The 21,183-nt window shown below is 32.2% G+C and overlaps 2 protein-coding genes across 6 annotated transcripts; both read left to right on the top strand.

Annotated features, from left to right (window-relative positions):
• Positions 1-5: 5 nt before the first annotated feature.
• Positions 6-6,473, top strand: LOC134273897 (meiotic nuclear division protein 1 homolog; the record flags this gene model as incomplete). The annotated part of the gene is made up of 4 exons (XM_062756116.1): positions 6-125; positions 1,259-1,366; positions 1,495-1,654; positions 6,276-6,473. Coding segments are annotated over 4 exons (495 nt in total), but the record flags the coding sequence as incomplete, so codon positions are not given.
• An 857-nt stretch (positions 6,474-7,330) lies between these two features.
• On the top strand, positions 7,331-20,719 carry LOC134273895 (platelet endothelial aggregation receptor 1-like). Of its 5 annotated transcripts, XM_062756115.1 has the most exons (8): positions 7,331-7,454; positions 11,491-11,543; positions 11,783-11,908; positions 11,994-12,098; positions 16,427-16,597; positions 18,842-18,894; positions 19,780-19,996; positions 20,483-20,719. In XM_062756115.1, exons 5-8 carry the CDS (start codon positions 16,503-16,505, stop codon positions 20,616-20,618), a joined length of 501 nt encoding a protein of 166 aa, XP_062612099.1. In that variant the 5' UTR covers positions 7,331-7,454; positions 11,491-11,543; positions 11,783-11,908; positions 11,994-12,098; positions 16,427-16,502; the 3' UTR covers positions 20,619-20,719. The 5 variants fall into 5 exon arrangements, with proteins under 5 accessions (XP_062612099.1, XP_062612095.1, XP_062612096.1 ...); XM_062756113.1 differs by lacking the exons at positions 7,331-7,454; positions 11,491-11,543; positions 11,783-11,908; positions 11,994-12,098 and adding exons at positions 14,592-14,874; positions 19,166-19,291; XM_062756111.1 differs by lacking the exons at positions 11,994-12,098; positions 16,427-16,597; positions 18,842-18,894.
• Positions 20,720-21,183: the final 464 nt, after the last annotated feature.

Below are 21,183 nucleotides of genomic sequence, written 5' to 3' on the forward strand. Positions count from 1 at the left end.
AGGGGATTACTTCAATGTCCGTCAAAGAAATCCTCACCAGCCTCGTCGATGATGGAATGGTGGACACAGATAAAATCGGAACCTCTGTGTATTTCTGGGCCTTTCCCAGTAAAGCAAGTCAAAATGTAAGTTATGGTTGACAAAGATGAAATTGGAAGTATTTGGAACCTCTGTACAGTGTACAGCAAATCTCAGTTATAGCGAAGTCACTGGGACCTATGAAATTACTTCACTATATCCATAATTAGTTATAACCGTAAAAGAAATTCATTACATTTATATATTTAGGGATCCAAGATGACTTTGCTGTATCTGTGAATTCGCCATATCTGTGTTCGTACTAACTGAGTTACTACTGATTTTCTGGGGCTTTCCAAATAAAGCAAGTCAAAATGTAAGTTATGTTTGACTGGGTAAATTGGAACATCTGTGCGTTTCTCAGTTTTCTGTCAAAAAGCAAGTCAAAATGTAACCATGTTATGCTTTAAAAAAATAATATGACAATTTATTCCTGCTTGGATTCTTTCCAAGCATAACAATATTTCATGAAATTGAACAGTTTAAATGTGGACTTCTAAAATAATGCTTTTATTTCAAAGTTTTAACTGTTATAATACTGCAAATTTAATTCCTTATGAGTAGATATAAACTCCATGTGTCCAGGGAAGGAAGTTCTCAATAAAATATACAAGGAAGATCTTATGTCATTGAAAATAGATAAAGTAATTTTATATTCCTATGTATTCTATTTTTTACCATAAACAACTAGAAAACACTAAGAGTGTATTTCAGTTTTACTTTTTAGAAACACTTGCAAGTCTTCCTGTAAATGTCTTGTTATAAAAGTTTTTCCTGATTGTAAATATAAAATATTCATAGAATGGGAAAATATCTTGTAATTTTATTAGGATCTGTATCACATCACAAATAATTGTTTTACCTTTCTTAACTCAATTAAGGTACACTTTTAAAGGTTTCATTTGTATATGATTGTATATGCCTCAATCATTTTAGTGTTCAGAGATCAAATTTAAATTATTCCCATTGAACATGTGAAGGGAAACAATGTTCAATCTTTTGTGTACAAATTTTTCGAAGAAACCTAAACTATATAAGACAAAGTTATCTGTAAATGTCCAAAAAGTTATTTTGAGCATAGAAACAAGTTTATTTTAAGGGGTTGGTAGGTCTCAAAATCATTTTCTCAATAATCCAATCAATGCATAAGTCCTTTCATGTTGGTCATATTTTTTTCTAGCGAAAACGAAAACTTGATGATTTGACAAACAAGATCAAAGAATTGAATGAAAGAAAGCAGTTTTTGGAGGACAGTGTAAAAAAAGCCAAAGTTGGAAAGGAAGATACTGTGAGTTTTACTCAATTCTATTTAATTTGTCATTTTGCACTTCCCAGTTTTAATTGTTATAATTTATGACTTCCAGACTAATGAAATTTTCTACAGCCATTAATTTTAAGTACTTTATAAAACTATAGGACAAAAGATCTGAAATCCTCTCTGAGTTGGAGGAGAAAAAACAGGAAAAAGCTTCCTTACAGAAGGAGATTGAGAAATATCGGGAATGTGATCCAGAGGTGTTAGAGGCAGTAGTCAAACAAACCGGGGAGGCTAAAGAGGCAGCTAATCGCTGGACAGGTAAGGAAGAAATCGATTAAACAGGTCTTGCTTACATTGGTAGAGAGGAAGTTATAAATTAATGTAGGTAATCAGACTTCAATTTTCTTGAAAACCAAAAGTCCAAGGTTAAACACTGAAAAATCTAGGACCTGAAAGGGTTATATACAGTCTTCACATGAATATAAAGGGAAAATCTCAAGAAAAAATCATAAAAGTCATTTCTGTCTATACTTTCAATAGGCAATAAGCAATGATTATATGAACATCACACCTTACAATCAAACTATAACAAGACTGTTTTAATATGTCATACCAAAAAAAGTTTAACAGAGGAAAATTGCTTAAATACCCAATTTTATGTTAACGCCCCGAAAGTCTACCTGATTCAAGATCAATAATTTACCGCCTGTCAATCATTAAAAAAACAATAGCTTCTGATTTGATTGACAGGTCAGCTACCTGTGCTTCATGATAATCTGAGTTTGCATGTTTTGAAAACAATTACCTGGTCACGCGTCAAACGCGTTCATGTACCTGCATAGTATACACGCGGATTAGAAAACTCTAATATGTTTGAATTTTATTTAAAAAAATAATTGAAAGTAGATTATTTAAATATTGACATTATAAAATATTTCTTTTCTATCTTCACTGCTGTTTGTTAATTGTAAGTGCTATATTGTCCACGTTTATCTGTATACCGCGTCCACAGAAACAGGCTCTATTTGCCGTAATTAGAAGTCCGACGAATTAAATTATTTTTTAAGAAATGGGATATAAGAATTAAAAAAAAAATATTGAGCACTAATAAACGGCATAGTATAGTTTTTAAAAGATGTTTTTTTTCTACTATGGCTACAATCCGCACGATGTTGTACAGAAATTGATGTCAGAATTAATGCGCGAATTTCCTCTAGCGTCTGTAGATATACGTAATGAAAATGTGAAGATAATTAATAGTGAACGATTCTGAAAAGAAATCTTTCTAAGAATAAAATTTTGTTTACACACGAAGAATCAAAAATGTGGAATATTTTGGACAACATTGTTGGCCATAAAAAAAGAAATTCCGATCACGGTAAATGCATCACAGTTCACATGCACGACGAATAGGTGGATCAATAATTTTTTTTATTTCAATAGTCAGACTTTTTAAATCAAGTTTCTTTTATTGAAGATTAAAAAAGATAAATATTATTGATATGTAGTTTTTACTCGTGAATTTTTCTTTTATGTAAGGAAAACATTTTCTAAAACGATATACTTGTAACTTATTATTTTTTTTCCTTCAAAACATTACCATGATTTCGATGAATGCGTTTAATTTACAAATAAATTCCATATTAAAATAATTATGCCCCCCTTCGAAGAAGGGAGGGCATATTGCTTTGCTGCTGTCTGTCGGTCGGTCTGTCGGTCCACTTAGTTTCCGTTCATTTTCTTCGCAACCCTTGCACATACTGAAATGAAATTTGGTATACAGATATATCACATGAATATCTAGGTCACGTTTTGTTTTGGGTACAATCACACCTTATTTGACAGAGTTATGCCCCTTGGACTTAGAAACATTTCAATTATTTGCAGTTTCCGTTCATTTTCTTCGCAACCGTTGCACACACTGAAATGAAATTTTGTATACTGATATATCACATGGATATCTAGGTCAAGTTCTGTTTTGGGTACGATCGCACCATTTTTGACAGAGTTATGCCCCTTGGACTTAGAAAAATTTCAATTATTTGCAGTTTCCGTTCATTTTCTTTGCAACCGTTGCACACATTGAGATGAAATTTGGTATACAGATTTATCAGATAAATATCTAGGCCAAGTTCTGTTCTGGGTACGATCGCACCATTTTTGACAGAGTTATGCCCCTTGGACTTAGAAAAATTTCAATTATTTGCAGTTTCCGGTCATTTTCTTCACAACCATTGCACACACTGAAATGAAATTTTGGATACAGATATATCACATGAATATCTAGGTCAAGTTCTGTTTTGTGTATGATCCGCACCATTTTTGACAGAGTTATGCCCCTTGGACTTAGAAAAATTTCAATTACTTGCAGTTTCCATTCATTTTCTTCGCAATCGTTGCACATACTGAAATGAAATTTAGCGTACAGATTTATCAGAGGTATATCCATATCTAGACCAAGTTCTGTTCTGGGTACGATCGCACCATTTTTGACAGAGTTATGCCCCTTAGACTTAGAAAAATTCCAATTATTTGCAGTTTTCGTTCATTTTCTTTGTAGAGGTTGCACATACTGAGATGAAATTTGGTATACAGATTTATCAGATAAATATCTAGATCAAGTTCTGTTTTGGGTACAATCGCACCATTTTTGATAGAGTTATGCCCTTTTGGATGTAGAAAAATTCCAATTTGGGGGGAGGGGGGTATAAGTGTTTTACAAACATCTCTTGTTATTTTACGTAGTTTCACTCAAAACCAGACACAAAACACGTAATGTTGACCCTGATTACCAAACACAGACTTCCTGTGTAATGCTACGTATACACAGATTTTTGACATCTTGGGTATTGGGGGTCTCCAGGTAAATAACACCACTGTTACTTTGACCACTCCCTCTCCTCAGGTAACCGTACGGTAAAAAAATTGGTTCTGTAAGTTAAATTACACTGTTTGAAGTGGTCAAAACATTGTTTCCTAAAATCAAAAGGTTAAGTTTATGTCATCTCACCTGAAAGTCTAAACTAGAAACACTTGACTATTGATAGTCTTTTTTATACACCCGTCGTAAGACGGGACGTATTATGTTATAGGCTTCATGTCCGTCTGTCCGTCTGTCCGTCTGTCCATTCCTGTCCGGCTCATAACTTGAATACTATTAGGCCTAGGATTATGAAACTTTGTCAACTTATACTTCTTGGGTAGACGGTGTGTTGCGCACAAAAGGTAGGTCGCTCTGACCTTTAATAAAGATGCTATAGCCAAATATGGAAAAATCCTGTCCGGCTCATAACTAGAAAACTATTAGACCTAGAGCTTTCAAACTTGGCAAACGTATACATCTAAAGTAGAAGGTGTGTCGCGGCCTATTTCTAGGTCACTGTGACCTTTAATTAAAGTGAATTTTTTTTAAAAACTAAGTCTTTTAAATTCTAAATTTCATAATCCTAAACAATGTAAAAATATAGTTGTATGCTTATTAAAAAACGTTAAATTAAGTAAAAACTTATTTTTTCATTATATACTTTACAGCAATCTGTAACAAATGTTTATGCTTTGAGAGGAATTCAGTTTGTCCCATGGGCTTAATTATCAAGCACTGGTCTGACAAGAAGAATTTTGATAGCAGAAATTTGCATGTCAAATTAGAGAGAAATTAATGAGTTTATTGTCAGGAGCTAAGAGCATCTCTAGATCTGATGCAGATGTTATCTTAATTTATCTCTTGGGAGTTGGGCAAAAAGAAATGGCCTCATAGTTGCTTGTGCTAATTAAGAGTTCTTGATGGCTAGTCCAGATAAAGATCTTTCAATTGATGTAATGTAATTAAAACAAATTGATGTTTTAGAGTATGATTAAAACTAAATTAGTATTGTATAATATGATTAAAACTAATTATATATGTGGTCATTGAAAAAAAAATTATATTTCAATTTTTATATATTTGCAACAAAGATGCTATAGCAAAATATGGAAAAATCCTGTCTGGCTCATAATTAGAAAACTATTAGACCTAGAGCTTTCAAACTTGGCAAAAGTATACATCTAAAGTAGAAGGTGTGTCGTGGCCTATTTCAAGGTCACTGTGACCTTTAATTAAAGTGAATTTTTAAAAAAAAAACTATGTCTTTTAAATTCTAAATTTCATAATCCTAAAAAATGTAAAAATATAGTTGTATCCTTATTAAAAAACGTTAAATTAAGTAAAAACTTATTTTTTCATTATATACTTTACAGCAATCTGTAACAAATGTTTATGCTTTGAGAGGAATTCAGTTTGTCCCATGGGCATAATTATCAAGCACTGATCAAGAAGAATTTTGATAGCAGAAATTTGCATGTCAAATTAGAGAGAAATTAATGAGTTTATTGTCAGGAGCTAAGAGCATCTCTAGATCTGATGCAGCTGTTATCTTAATTTATCTCTTGGGAGTTGGGCAAAAAGATGCTTGTGTTAATTAAGAGCTCTTGATGGCTAGTCCAGATAAAGATCTTTCAATTGATGTTCTAGTGTATGATTAAAACTAAATTAGTGTTGTATAATATGATTAAAACTAATTATACATGTGTTCATTAAAAAAAAAAAAAATTATATTTCAATTTTTATATATTTGCGACAAATTGCAGTCATGTCTCACTAGTATTATTTGTTATACACAATCCCTACACTGTAAGTCTCTTAGAGATGTATAATAAGAAATGGAAATTAGATAATGAAATCTGTGTCAATCTGTTAATCAAGGCTACCTGATTTTCTTGCATCCTAACCAATGTATGATTATTGAACAATATTTGATGGGCGTATCATGCTGTGGCGGGTCACTTTATTCCTTCATGAAGTTAATTTAAGTGGAAATGAAGGGGAGAAAGAATTTTTTTCATTTAAAAAAAAAAATTGCAGTATGAAATTCATCCACATATTCTTTATTCTTTCTTGCAGATAATGTTTTCTCCATAAAGTCGTGGATTAAAAATAAATTCCAGTTTGAGGAAAGCGTGATTGATAAACAGTTTGGAATTCCAGATGATTTTGACTATATTGAATAATCCTTCATTTAATATTGATGATTATTATTGTTATATTACAAGTGTTTGATGTGATATTTTTATGTTTGCCTGTTTTCTAATTAAAAAATAATCTTTCAATTCTAACAGAAATTTTTTTGTTAAATCCTTGCTATAAGCAAATGTTGAAATATGTTTGAACAGAACGCATACTTTTGTGCATTGGCAACCTTTTCCCGATTCTTTAACTCTATATTAATATTTTATAGCTTGCTGGCAGAGAATAAAAAGCTCATATGCCATGGCTTTGTGCCAGTCTATCTTTCTAGTTTGATTTTAAAATTTTGTTCAATCAAGGAGGTTAGGTCCAATTCCAATTAAACTTGGTACACATTTAGTAGACTGCATCAGGATAAACAATTCTATTATCTGTTTTTGATATCTATAAGAAATGTTGCCATGCTTAAAAAAGAATTTCTGGGGAGTTTGTTTAGTGTACAAGTCATTTTACATAGTAAAGAGACGCCTAGTTTTCAATTTCGTTTTCTGTTTATTTTGTCTGTCGCTTTCCCATTGTGAAAATATTAAATTCGATCGCTTCTGGTTTATTGATAAAATGTTGTAGAAATTTTCTCGTAGGAGTTACCGAAGGAAAATTTCCTAAACATCATTATTTATGGATCCAGCTGTTGGCATTTTATAAAAAAAAATATATATACGATGATATATATTATGATATTTAATCCTTAATTATTTTGCATCCTAAATGCAACATATGATTTGATTCAATTGATATACTTCATGATATGTAGTACATATATTTACCGTTAATTAATAGCATTTATTTTTAAATGCATGTATTTAAAGCAATAAGGAAATAAAACTGTGTTCTATAAGTTAATAAGAATATAATTTAAATAACAGTGTTTAATATCCCCTCGAAGGAGCATTTTCCGATTGACAGATGCTTACATGAAAACACACAAAACATCCCGTTAGAAGATGTAAGCGTAAAGATGACAACGTTCTTTATACTGGTTCGTCTAGCTCTATGGTGTTACTGTTTGCAAGGAACAACGATTTCTATGAGGATTAACTGGTGTATGCATTCCGAGTAAGTGGCAAATCACTATAATGTTTCATAAACATTTAGCCTCAAAGATACAGCCAACCGTTTATACTCACTTCTTAGATATATAGATGAATAGCTAGCTATACATGTAACACTTTGCCATTAAATTCAAGGATACACTTGTATCATTTATAATAAAACCTTAAAAAAATATTCGTCTTTAATGTTTTTGTCATAAGATTTTGTCATTAGAACTATAGAAAATTCTTTTTCAAAATGTAATAACAGTCAAATTACCTCTCAGTTGATGCATTTCAGATAAGTAATCAATTGAAACTTAATTGAAAACTTCAAACATAACATTTACCTCGTCAATCTTTTACGCGGGATGTGCTCAAATGCTTACTGACCGAGTTTGAAATTGTTTAATGAAAAATTTTACACGTATATATCAATTTTGTGTTTGTTTCTTTGTCGATGCATACCAGTTACGGGTAAACTAGCCTAAAATCGGAAAGGGGGGCTAATCAAAAGTGGAGGGGGGGGGGCTAAACAAACACAAAGTTTAGCCCCAATTTTCAATGCCTATATATTATATCTATTTTTTGCAAAAAAAAGTGGCCTCTAGCCCCCCCCCCTCCCCCCGGTTCGGACGCCTATGGAACTGGCCCAAAATTACGTTTTGCTTCCGAAGCGACTTGTGAATGGCTGGTCAAACTCAATTCATATGTCGCTTCTCAGGTAACAGTAATCATCACCTGATGCAAGGGTGTTAGAATAATACTGTTACCTGTTTAAATGAATTCAAACAAGCCAATGCCAATCACATTTTATAATATACCCAGCAAACTGAAAATAAGACACTAGAGTTTGCTACATTTGTTTTATATACTCACCGTCAATAGAAACGCAACACCTTAATTTTAGGGTGAAAATTATATACAGGTTATATAACTATGTACCAAAAAAGATAGGACATCTTTTACTTTGCCAAATCGGTTATTTAATGGTTGGATGAATTTCTTTCCATTACCGGAAGTTGCTTTTTTAGCCCTCTTAACAGAATTCAAAATTTTCCATTTTTGATAAAATTTTAACAATATTTTGGGTTTCCAAGGTTTTGAAACTGTTAATCATAAGTATTGCACTAAAAGGCCGGGAAAAAAAATCCTTCTTTCTTTACCGGATGTGATGCCTATATTTCCTCAAAATGACTGATAGCAAGAAGGGGGGATGTTTTAAGAGTTATGTTTTACCTTCTAAAGTTTAATGATAACATTAAAAATGAATATATTTAGGTAAAAAGTAAATTTACCAAAAAATAATGCTCCATTTAAACATTAAATGTTATTTTTAGACCTTAAAAAGAAACAAATACCCAGTAAATCTTAAAACATCCCCCCTTCCGACCATTTAATGAAAACGTGCTAGTCCGCCATATACAACAAATGCAGCCCGATTTTTACCATGCATTAAGTTTATTAATGTCTTAATCTGAGCGAAATTAATATTCTTGGGCATTTTTGAATACATGATTTTCAGATATTGCGGTCGAATTTTCTCTAACCTGGCGTAGTGTAGCAACTTTTGGACTTCCGGTCAAGAAACTGTCATTTATGCTATTGAAACACATGAGCCTGATGAGTCGTGATATAGTGTATATTTGCATCTGCACTCTTTTTTTCTTTATTTTGAGAATTTCCAGCATTAGCAATGAAAATCAGTCATTTTGAGGAAATATAGGCATCACATCCGGTAAAGAAAGAAGGATTTTTTCCCCGGCCTTTTAGTACAATACTTATGATTAACAGCTACAAAACCTTGAAAACCGAAAATATTATTTAAAATTTCAGTATAAATGCAAGGTTTTTAATTTTGTTAAGAGGGCTAAAAAGCAACTTCCGGTAATGGAAAGAAATTCATTCAACCGTTAAATAATGATTTGGCAAAGTAAAAGATGTCCTAACTTTTTTGGTACATAGTTATAACCTGTATTTAAATTTCACCCTAAAATTAGGGTGTTGCGTTTCTATTGACGGTGAGTATATTTGAAAGTTCCACCGCCTTTAGACGACAAGGGCAAACTAACAACTTAACTGTATGAAAGACGAGATGACTTCAGGCTTCAGATATATAATTTGCTGTCACATTATACATTTATTGCATGATAGTGAGAAAAATATGAAGACTTATTCAGCCAAGAAATATCATATTCCCCTCGGGCAAAGCCCTCGGGGAATATGATTTTTCTTGGCTGAATAAGTCTTTATGTTTCCCGAACATTCATGCAATGAATTGTTTATTATACCGAAACAAGCAAAATCTTTGAAATATATAAACATAGACTTTCGAATTCGGAACCGCTCTCAAATTCACTTTCATTTTTAGCTCTACTGGTCAGAGACCAGAAGAGCTTATGCGATAGTAATGCGTCCGGCGTCCGTCCGTCCGTCTGTCCGTCTGTCTGTAAACAATTTTTCAAAATGCTACTCCTCCTACAGTTTTGGTCTAATTTCAATATAACTTGGCACACAAGTTGACTACACTAAGATACATAATTCTGTATATTGGTTTTTGATTTCGATAAACGGTGTTGCCATGGTTACTAAAAATAGAAATTTCTGTGAAATTCTTTCAAAATGCTACTCCTCCTACAGTTTTGGTCTGATTTCAATATAACTTGGCACACAAGTAGACTACACTAAGATACATAATTCTCTATATCGGTTTTTGATTTCGATAAACGGTGTTGCCATGGTAACTAAAAATAAAAATTTCTGTTATATTTCTTTCAAAATGCTACTCCTCCTACAGTTTTGGTCTGATTTCAATATAACTTGGCAAACAAGTAGACTACACTAAGATACATAATTCTGTGTATCGGTTTTTGATTTCGATAAACGGTGTTGCCATGGTAACTAAAAATAGAAATTTCTGTGAAATTTCTTTCAAAATGCTACTCCTCCTACAGTTTTGGTCTGATTTCAATATAACTTGGCAAACAAGTAGACTGCACTAAGATACATAATTAGGTTTATTGGTTTTTGATTTCCATGAACGGTGTTGCCGTGGTTACTAAAAATAGAAATTTCTGTAAAATTGTTTCAAAATGCTACTCCTCCTACAGTTTTGGTCTGATTTCAATATAACTTGGCACACAAGTAGACTACACTAAGAACATAAAGTACTTTTCTCTTCCTTTGCTATAAGTACAAACCAGTAGAGCTTCAGTCTCGACAGAGACTTCTGGTTTACGTAAAGTTACTATAAAACCCTTTGGTCAACACATTATCATCAGTTTTATGACGTAAACCAGGCTATTGTGACGTCTAATTTTCTCGGGAGTTTTCGTTCAACGAACGAGAACTAAATTGCGGGAAAATACACTAAGTGTTCCGAAGAGGTGGAATATGATGAAAAGCGTGCCGACGGCCGGGGAATATGAAGTTTTACGGCCCGATCACGTGATAACTTAGAACCAATCAGATAACGCGTTGTTTAGAATATTTATAATGAGGTGTAATAAATGTGTTTGTCCTCCTAACTTACTTGATAGAAAAGAGTATGCTCCCAGTAAACTGAGACAGGCTACTGATAGATAAATTGAATTCACAGGGATCTCAACAACCGCTTTTGTGTAAATTGAATGTTCGTTATAATGACTTAATTCTATTTTGGTGACGTGTTTCGTAACAATTGTTAGGTCTGCTTTTACGATTTTCATACTATCTGATGAATATATAGGGTTCAAGGCGGATGTGACCGGACGACAGGGGATCCCGACTCCTCCTTGGCACCTGATCCTACCACTGGAATAGTTTTTGGCCGTGGGTCCGAAATTTTTGCATATTCGTAAATTTTTAGGCCCTATATTGTTTCAACATTATTTTAGGCTGATCATTGTTCGTTAACCCTGACCTGTTTTACTAACCTCTTAATTAAAGCATAAAATGTATACAATGTATATAATCGTCATTTGTTAACTGGCAAATAAACGGAGTATCAAGAGCATTTCTGAAGGACAGATTCATGGCATAAACCTTAATAACCCGTAACATAGCACCCATTTGCATTTCAGCGGTTCTATGTCCTGTTGCACCAGTTATTTTGAAGAGGATGGTGATTGTTATGGTAAGCTTTACTTCATCATCTTTCGAAAAAAGTACATCGTGATTGACATTTTTCAAGACTTTTATTAAGAATAATAACAATCACATGTGGTATCTATTTTTAAATATATTTTTAAGACTAAACCAGTAAATTCCACTCAAATCAATCAATTAAACAAATCAATTATTAATTATTATCCATACAAATTCTTAATCATTAAATTAGCACAATAAATATCAATTAATACACTTTATTCTCAGAATGCGTCGGATCACATGGCAAGAATTGTTCAAATCCGTGTCCTCAAAATTATTTTGGGCCAAGATGCACAAGACAATGCCAGTGTCTAGAATCTGAATGTGATAAAATCTACGGATGTCCTAAAGGTATATCTAAAATAATTATATCTATTCATCAAACCTTCTCTATGACATCCATTCATTGTTCATATACACTGTATAAATTCAACAGAAACAACTTTCACAATTCTTGAGACAAGCACTGCAAATGTTGTTGACAAAAGTCAAAGCAGTCGACATTTACAAGTTTCAAGCAGTTCAGCATCAGAAGAACAAGGTACAGTATTAACCAAAAATGCCGCGTTTAAGATTCGCTTTGTTGAAAACAATTTTAAAAGCTTAGAATTTTTTTTTTATTTTAGAAATAAATGGTATATAATTTACAGTCTGTTTACGTAATACTAAATGCATGCATTGTAAAGCTCTATGCTGTTCTTTTTATAGCAGAACGTCGAGATTTAACGAAGCATTTTTTAAGACGCGACTTCATACGTTTAACGTGAATCCGACATAATCTGAAAAGCAAAAAAGTTACTCGCTAGGACTTTGTTGTTAATTTGTTGTTAAGTTGTTAATTTTGTCAATACGTCGTCGTCGTTCTTTTTATTATTATTATTATTATTTTTTATTTTTATCATTATAATAATTGTTATTTATATGTAATCATCCAGGAATGTCTCTCGGCTTTAGTTGATAGCATAAAAGCTAAATGAATTTAAAGTGCAACAGAAGAACTGGAAGAAAAAGAAATAAACTGTGTATATGTCTTTTCTCTTGTAGTTTTGTTCTTATTTTATTGCAGTATTACGACTTCAATCCACAAAAAAAGTATTTTTCCAAAAATTTGAAGTCTCAATAACTTTAAGATGAAAGAAAATCATTACTGTATTTTTGTGTGAAATGCTATTAAAATATATAAGTCGTGATATTATACAGATTATATTAACTTCAAATCTGTGTCCATGCACCTTTAAAACAACATAATAGTCATCATTTATATCTTAATGCAATGATCTAAGCAGTGTAGTGTTGGAAGAATATTTTTTGGTGGGGAAGAGAGAGCGATGATGTCCCGAATTTAGCCTTCTTAGACAATTTCGGTTCCATAAAAGGCTAACGATTTGGGAAACACGAAGTCTTTCTGCTTGTTGTGGTTTGCCAGCATCCAGCTTCCCTACTGCTCTGGAGCTTTCGTCCATGCTCATATGCCTCCTCATAGCGTCTTATAATCAGTTCTGGCCAGAAATAGTGAAACTTTCTTATGTTCGCTAAATAAAACCCTCTTTGATACTTCTATCCTCCCATTGTTCCACTTACATCGGTAAAATATCTTATTCCGTATTTAACTTTTGCAAAATTCATATTAATCACAGTTGACAACCAACACTCCTTTTATAGTAGACTGAGATATGTACCATATGCGAAGTATAAAAGTAGTTGTTGCATGTGAAAGGGTATATTTTTAACTAAGATTATTCATTTTTTACTTTAATTAAACAATTTTAAAGGAACATGTTTAGCGCATATTAATGCAGTGACGTCTTAGTGAAAAAATACGTCATTTTTGTGCCCGTAGAATTTAGTTCGCATCTTACTAACTCCAATGCATATGAGGCGCCGTTTTGGTATTTACTGGCAAAAAGTGATATCACCTATTCGAATTGGTGATATCACCTATTGATTTTCAATAGGTGATATCACCTATTCAAAAGGGTGATATCGCTTATTCCAATAGGTGATATCACCTATTCGAATTGGTGATATCACCTATTGGGAATGAATAGGTGATATCACCTATTCAATTTGAATTGGTGATATCACCTATATGAATAGGTGATATTACCTATTTGAATTTCTTACAACAATAAATAATGAAAGCTCCTTGTAATATAAAGATTACCACTGGAACCAAGAAAATTCGGACTATCCAGTTTTCATGCATTTTTTCAATTTTTCTTAAAGTTTACATGACAGATAAGTGAAATAAATAAATTTGTGAGCAAAACAAACTACAATTTCTAAAAAGGTTGATTAAAATTAAATGCAAAAACTGTAATCTATTGTCTCCTAGAGTGATGAGTTATAATACGAAAATGAAAGTATATAAAATTTAGGAACCTATAGTCCTGGGAGCTGTTGTTATTTCATAAATAATTTGAATAGGTGATATCACTTATTCGAATAGATGATATCACCAATTCAAATCAAAAAGATGATATCACCTATTTGAATAAGTGATATCACTTATTCGAATAGGTGATATCATCTATTCTAATAGGTGATATTACCTATTCGAAATCTGAATAGGTGATATCACTTATTCGAATAGGTGATATCATCAATTGAATAGGTGATATCACTTGTTGGCAGTAAATACCAAAACGGCACCCCATAAATGCACAACATCGTTACATTACAAACGATACAAAGAAGATTAAAATATCGTATAATTTGCGGTCAATTACTGCTAATACCGTATTTGTTCTTAGTAACTTTCATTGAAAACCTGCAACTTCGACACTGGCTTGTCATCTGCAGTCTCTTTTTTCTGGAAGTATTGTTTTGTCTAAGTAATAACTGGGGAACAAGAGGTAAAAAATTGAATTGGATAATTTGTCTACATGTATCAATACAGTATCATTATAAATGTTCTATCTGTTAAATAAAAGGTCTCTTCTGCAAAAAAAGATGAATATATAAATAGACATTAAAAAAATAACTAAAAGGACGGAGGATATTGTAAAGAAAGCTTAAGTTGGAAAGGAAGATTCTGTGACTTTTACTCAATTTTATTTTGTCATTTTGCATATTCCAGTATAACTTGATATGATTGACACATCCGGGCTAACTAAGTTTACTCCAGCTATTAATGTAAAAAAAATTTTGAACTAGAGGACAAAATATCTAAAATTCTCTCAGAGATAAAGGTGAACAAACAGGAAAAAGCTTCTTTACAGAGAAAAAAGAGAAATATCGTGAATGTGATCCCGAGGTGTTAGAGGCAGTAATCAAACAAACTGGCGAGGCCAAAGAGGCAGCTAATCGCTGGACAGGTAAGTCAGAAATGACTTAAACAAGTCTCTATTACACAGGTGAGAGGAAGTTTTAAGTGCATGCATGGACCTATATACTAACCATATATTGTATATATGTCCCTGGTGCATGTAATGAGACTTAAATATTCTTGAAAACAAACTCCAAGCTGAAAGGTGGAGGCCTAGGACCTGAAAAGGTTACAAAGTCTTATCAGGAATATAAATGGAAAATCTAAAGGAAACAAACATGAGTCAATTCTGTCTTATTTTTGTCCTTTCAATAAGAAGTAGCAGTGCTTACATGTATATCTAAATTGCTCCAGACAGACAAACTATGACTTTATATTTCATACCAGAAAAAAGTTTCCCAGAGGAAAATTACTAAAATTACACCAGGTTTAATTATTGCAAACATTTTATCCTATGCTCAAAAGGTTCAGTTTATGTCATCTCATTGTTTGTAAGTTAAACATCTGAAAGTCCAAACTAGAAATATTCGACTATTGATAGTCTTTTTTTCCTTCATAAAGTTAATTTTAGTCAAAATAAAGTGGTGAGGGACAGTTATTTCAAGTGTTGTTTTATAAGTTACTTTGTAATTCATTGACAAACTCTTTATTCTTTCTTGCATATAATGTTTTTTCTATTTAGTCTTGAATTAAAAATAAGTTCCAATTAGAAGAAAAGTGTGATTGATAAACAGTTTGGAATTCCAGCTGATTTTGACTATATTGAATAATCCTTCATGTAATATTGATGATTGTTATTGTTATATTAAAAGTATTTGATGTGATATTTATATTTGCCTGTTTTCAAATTTAAAAAAAAGCTTTTATGTCAGAGAAAATAATTTGTAAAATACTACTAGAAGCAAATGCTACCTTCAGCTGCAATTATTTATAGTGCAAACATTGTACCCCCTTCTTGAGCTCAGTATTTTTAGTTTGCTGGCAGAGGATAAAAAGCTACTATATGTCATTGCAATGTGCCCATCTATCTTTCTAAGTTGACTGTAAACTTTTGTTCAGTCTAGGAGGTTTGGTTCCATTCCAATTAGACTTTGTACACATTTATAAAACTGCATCAGATAAACAATTCTATTTATCTGTTTTGATATCCATAAGAAATATTGCCATGCTTAAAAAAGATTTTCGAATTTGGGAAAAAGGTTCAGTATCAAAGTGATATTTTTCCGATTAAAGAGACGCTCCCCATTGTGAAAGCACTAAATTCGCTGCTGGTATATTGAAACATGAAATCATGTAGAAATTTGCTCTTAGGTGTTAATGAAGGAAATTATTTATGGACCGCTTGGCAGTTTATATTAAAAAATCTGATATACTAAATGTATATTTAATCTTTAATTAATTTACATCCTGTATTTTATAAATGCAACATATGCATGCATTGATTAGCTTGATATACTGATACATTATGAACTCTAGTATATTATATATTTCGATTGATAGCATTTAATTCAATACATGTATTTTTATAAATAAGGAAATAAAATTGTGTTCTACAAGTTAAGAATACATTTTTCAAATAACTGTTTAATATTCTCTCGAAGGAGCATTTTCCGATTGACGGATGCTTATACATGAAAACACACAAAAACATTACGTTAGGAGATGTAAGCACAAAAAATGGCAACGTTTTTACTGACTCGTCTAGCTTTATGGTGTTACTGTTTGCAAGGAACAACTATTCCTATGAGGAGTAACTGGTGTATGCATTCCGAGTAAGTAGCAAATCACTATGTTTAATTAAACTTTTAGCCTCAGAGATATAATCAACCGTTTATACATAAGTATTTCTCCTTGAAATATTTTTGTCAGTTTAATTACTATTTCAAAATGGTAATACATGCAGTTATATGAATCATATGGAGATAACGAACAGTATTTAAGATCAAAAGTCCATAAAACAATACAAAACAGGAGCAGAGCAAACACGGACCTCCAACACATCAGACGTAGGATCAGGTGCCATAAAGGAGTGGGCATTCCCTGCCGACCGGTCACAAGGTCATTGTATCGACCATAGAACTTAGAAATGATGACTTTAAACAAGACTGCTGATATTTTTGTTTCGTCATCTTGTTTGTCAATAATTTACCTTGTTTTAGAAATTGTTCATACGTAGAGCATGCTCTTGCGTATTGAATCAACTGAGATACATCAACTCCGTATGCAGGTAATGAAGGTATATTGCTGCATAAGTAAGGGAAGTTGACGATAGAAAAGTTAAAGTCATCACTTTTATCATAGAGCTTGGTTGTTAGATTACCATTGACGTCTTTTCAAGTAAAATATCCAAATAAGAAACAGATGTGTCAGATTCTGTGGTATCTTTCAGCTCAAGCTCTCCAGGATATATCGTATCGACATCAGAATGGAAATATCGAGTTGAAGGCCACAGATCTTTTCATGCATAAGATTTTGCACAAATCATGCTTCGTATGAATACAAAAATAGGCCTGCTAATAACGGGGCTCAATTGGTACTCATGGGAATTCCAATAGATTGTTGGAAGACCTGGTCTCCAAAAACAACATAGATATTGTCAATCAGAAACCCAAGCAGTCATTTGCAATAGTACATTGCTGTATCTCTCAACTGGCAATGCATTTCAAATAAGTTTTCAAATAATAATTTCTTTATACCTCCGTAAATCTATTATCAGGGAAAATGCTCAGTTGGTTGAAATATGGAAAAAAAAGTTAAATGGAAACCAGTCTAGTATTATAGTGTTTTCATTAATATATCAACCTAACTGGTTCAAACTTGCACAGATGTGTTCAACCAGTCTTGCTTTTGATGCAGAACGTGACCTTCTTGTGAGTGGCTTGGTCAAACCTCGCTTCAAAGTTCGCTTCCATGGCAACAGTAATCATTATCTGGTGCTAGACGTTTGAATAAGATCGGTCCCTGTTTATATACTGAAAAGCAAAAAAAAAAATGCAACACCTTACTTTTGGGGGGAAATAATTATGTAAAGTAAAGAATTTTGTATCTTAAAATTATGGATATCGTCAATTTGGTAAATATCGGTAATTTATCGGTTGGACGATTTTTTTTTGCATGTTTAACAAAACATTTGGCAATTATTATGGCGTTTCAAGGGTTTGTACTGTTCATCTTAAGTAATGCAGCAATATTTCAATAAATAAAATCTCCTTTCGTTTCCCGTAACGAAGCTAAGGCTTCTTGAAAATGGCTCAAGTCTAGCTGGAAAATCTCAAAGTAAAGGTGATGGAGAGTTCATGATGCAAAAATACACTACATTACTCCTCAACGGGGTCTTACGTATCGTATGCATAAATGAAAGTCCTTGGACCGGAAGTCCAAGGGTTACTACAATGCGCAAAGTTAGAGAAAATTCGACCTAATCATCTGAAAAACAGGCATTTAAAAATGGCTAAGAATAATTCCTTCCCTTAGATCTCGATATACTGCATCGTAAAAATTAAGCTGCAATTGTTGTAATTGAATGGATGGGAGGGGGTGTTTTAACAGTCATATGTTACTTTGTAAAGTCAACAGATAAACATTTAACACTTTTATCAAATCTCTGATGTTCTGAAAAGTGAGTTAAGCCTCACTGTATTCTTTTTTGAAAATCATTAGATAAAAAATTCAAACATTTGTAGATTACTGCTTGTTGCGTTTCTTTTGAATTTCAGTATATATTTTAGAAAAGGCAATGTCAATCGCATTTTCTAACATATGCGGCGGACTGAAAATAAGACACCAGAGTTTGCTACATTTGTTAAATATTTGAAATTTTCACTGCTATAGACGGTTGGGACAAACTATAACAACTAAATGATGACTTTGAGTCTTTCCAGAGACAACTTTTCTAGTTTATCCTCCTCCCCCGCGCTTTCATCAGAACTAATGAATATCGGCAGCATTTCTGAAGCACATGATTAACGACATAAACCCTAATTACCTTTAATATAACACCCGTTTGCATTTTTCAGCGGTTCTATGACCTGTTGCACCAGTTATTTTGAAGAGGATGGGGATTGTTATGGTAGGCTTCACATCAGCATTTTTCTTTTTTCGTATTCGTGATTGACATTTTTCCAGACTATAATTGAAAATAATTTCAATCACATGTGATTGATTGATTGAGTATATTGTCTTTTAGCCATATTTCGGCGATAATCACATATGTGATGTTTATATATTTAAGGTATTTTTAAGACATTGAGCAGAATATTCCAATTCAATCAATCAATCATTATCTAATAAAATTCTAAATTAATTATTAAATTAGCGTTACAAAACATTTTTTGTCTCAGAATGTGTAGGATCACATGGCAAGAATTGTTCAAATCCGTGTCCTCAAAATTATTTTGGGCCAAGATGTACAAGACAATGCCAGTGTTTAGAATCAGAATGTGATAAAATCTACGGATGCCCAAAAGGTAAAAAAAAGAAGATATCTACAGTGAAACTTGTCTAATCCGGATTTTGTCTAATCCATAATCTTGCCTGATACGATGTACATTAATTTTTAAGTCATTTCCATAGAGTTCAATTGTTTAAAATGTTGTCTAATACGAAATTAATGTTTTAAAACCCGGCTTATTTCTTCGGAACCAGTGATGTTCGGATTAGACAATTTTTACTGTAAATTATTGTGGCATTATGTTGCATCTTGCACCTACGAATGTCGGGCATAAGTAAGTAAAATTTAACCATATTTGAAATAAGATTAGTAACTTGCATAGCAACATAAATAACTTAAATATTGACATAAATATGCTGCATGTCTACATAATTATGTTGCCTGTTAACATAATTTATCTTGCATGTAGGGGGCAGAAATATATGCCACCGTAGTAAATATTTATCTATTCATCTAAGACATCCATCCACTGTTCAATATATATACTATACGTAAATTAAACAGAAACAACTTTCCCTATTCTTGAGACGAGTACTGCCAAAGTTCTTGGCACGAGTCACAGCAGCCAACTTTTAGAAGCTTCCAGCAATGCAGCATCAAAATTAGAAACCTTCTTTGAAAACCTACAACTGCGTCACTGGCTTGTCATCTGCAGTGTCTTTTTCCTGATAGTGTTCGTCTTCTTTGTAATAATTGGGACAGTCAGGCGTAGAAACAAGAGGTAAACATTAAATTGGGTAATTTGTCTACATGTAGCGATAAAGTACAGTGTATCGTCATAATTTCTATCTGATAAATAAAAGGCCTCTTCTGCATGATAAATGAATAAATACATAAAAAAATAAAATGATTAAAAATGATAAATATGAAATAAAAAAATAACATATATTTGTTTGTAAATTCTCATAGATTTTTAGATACTTTTTTGTCTTTTTGTGTGTGTAGTTTATTATTTTCTTGTCATTTTAAATGCTGTACTGTTTTCATGTACATGATTAAATACACATCGATTAAAAAAAAGTACATCATAATGAATAATTAATTAATTAAAAAAATGGATAAACAAAAAATTTCGATAATTAAAATACATGTTTGAATAATGATTGAAGTCCATTTTGAAGCTCTGTAATTTTGGTTTTGTAGGTTGATATGAAATGAATATTTTTTTTCAGATCAATATTCACTATTTATTATTTGTCTTCAATAGAAAGAGAGAACAGAAACAGAGACTAGACACTGGTAGCGGCTATCTAGGAACGCCGATTACCCCTCACTCCTCAACACGCTTTCTAAATGTGTCCTTCCAGTCAAGACCCATAGATGACCCCCCTAGACGAATATGAAAATGAAAACCTTCTTGATAAAAGACTTTTGAAACTATGTAGTATGCATGTGTTATTGAAAAAAAGAGATAAATTATCGTGTGTTTTGTTTAAAATTTAAATGACGTTAGAATTTTTAAAAGGTATAAAGACCCTCTGATATTAGAGATAACTTTCCGAAAATTCTAAAAAAAAATATATCCTAAAGTATGTTTTATATTTTTTAAATTAAAACATCATAACATGACTATTTTTTCACATAAAACTTAAGAACCTAAGAAAAAAAAAAATTATCGATAAGCTATTCAATAAACTAAAGGAAGCAAAATATGTCAAAAATGATTTTGACAATATTTGTACATGTAACTTTTCATGAACGTGAAGAATTCAGAAATGTCCTCTCTTAAAGAGGGGATTGTCTTCACCTTGTACGCCTTCATTCTTTGTTTTAGAAAAAAGGAAGCGCTTTATCATAAAAGGCTAGGTTATTGAAGATGAACGATATTTAGAATATATTTTGTAGAAAAAAGAGAAAATTTAGAACAGCAAGCTTTATTTTGAGGCATGCTCCATAAGGGTTCTTAAC

Source organism: Saccostrea cucullata, unplaced genomic scaffold (assembly GCF_032062105.1).
Source record: "Saccostrea cucullata isolate Sc308-1 unplaced genomic scaffold, CSIRO_AGI_Scuc_v1 ctg7495, whole genome shotgun sequence".
In the NCBI taxonomy this organism is placed as follows: Eukaryota; Metazoa; Mollusca; class Bivalvia; order Ostreida; family Ostreidae; genus Saccostrea; species Saccostrea cuccullata.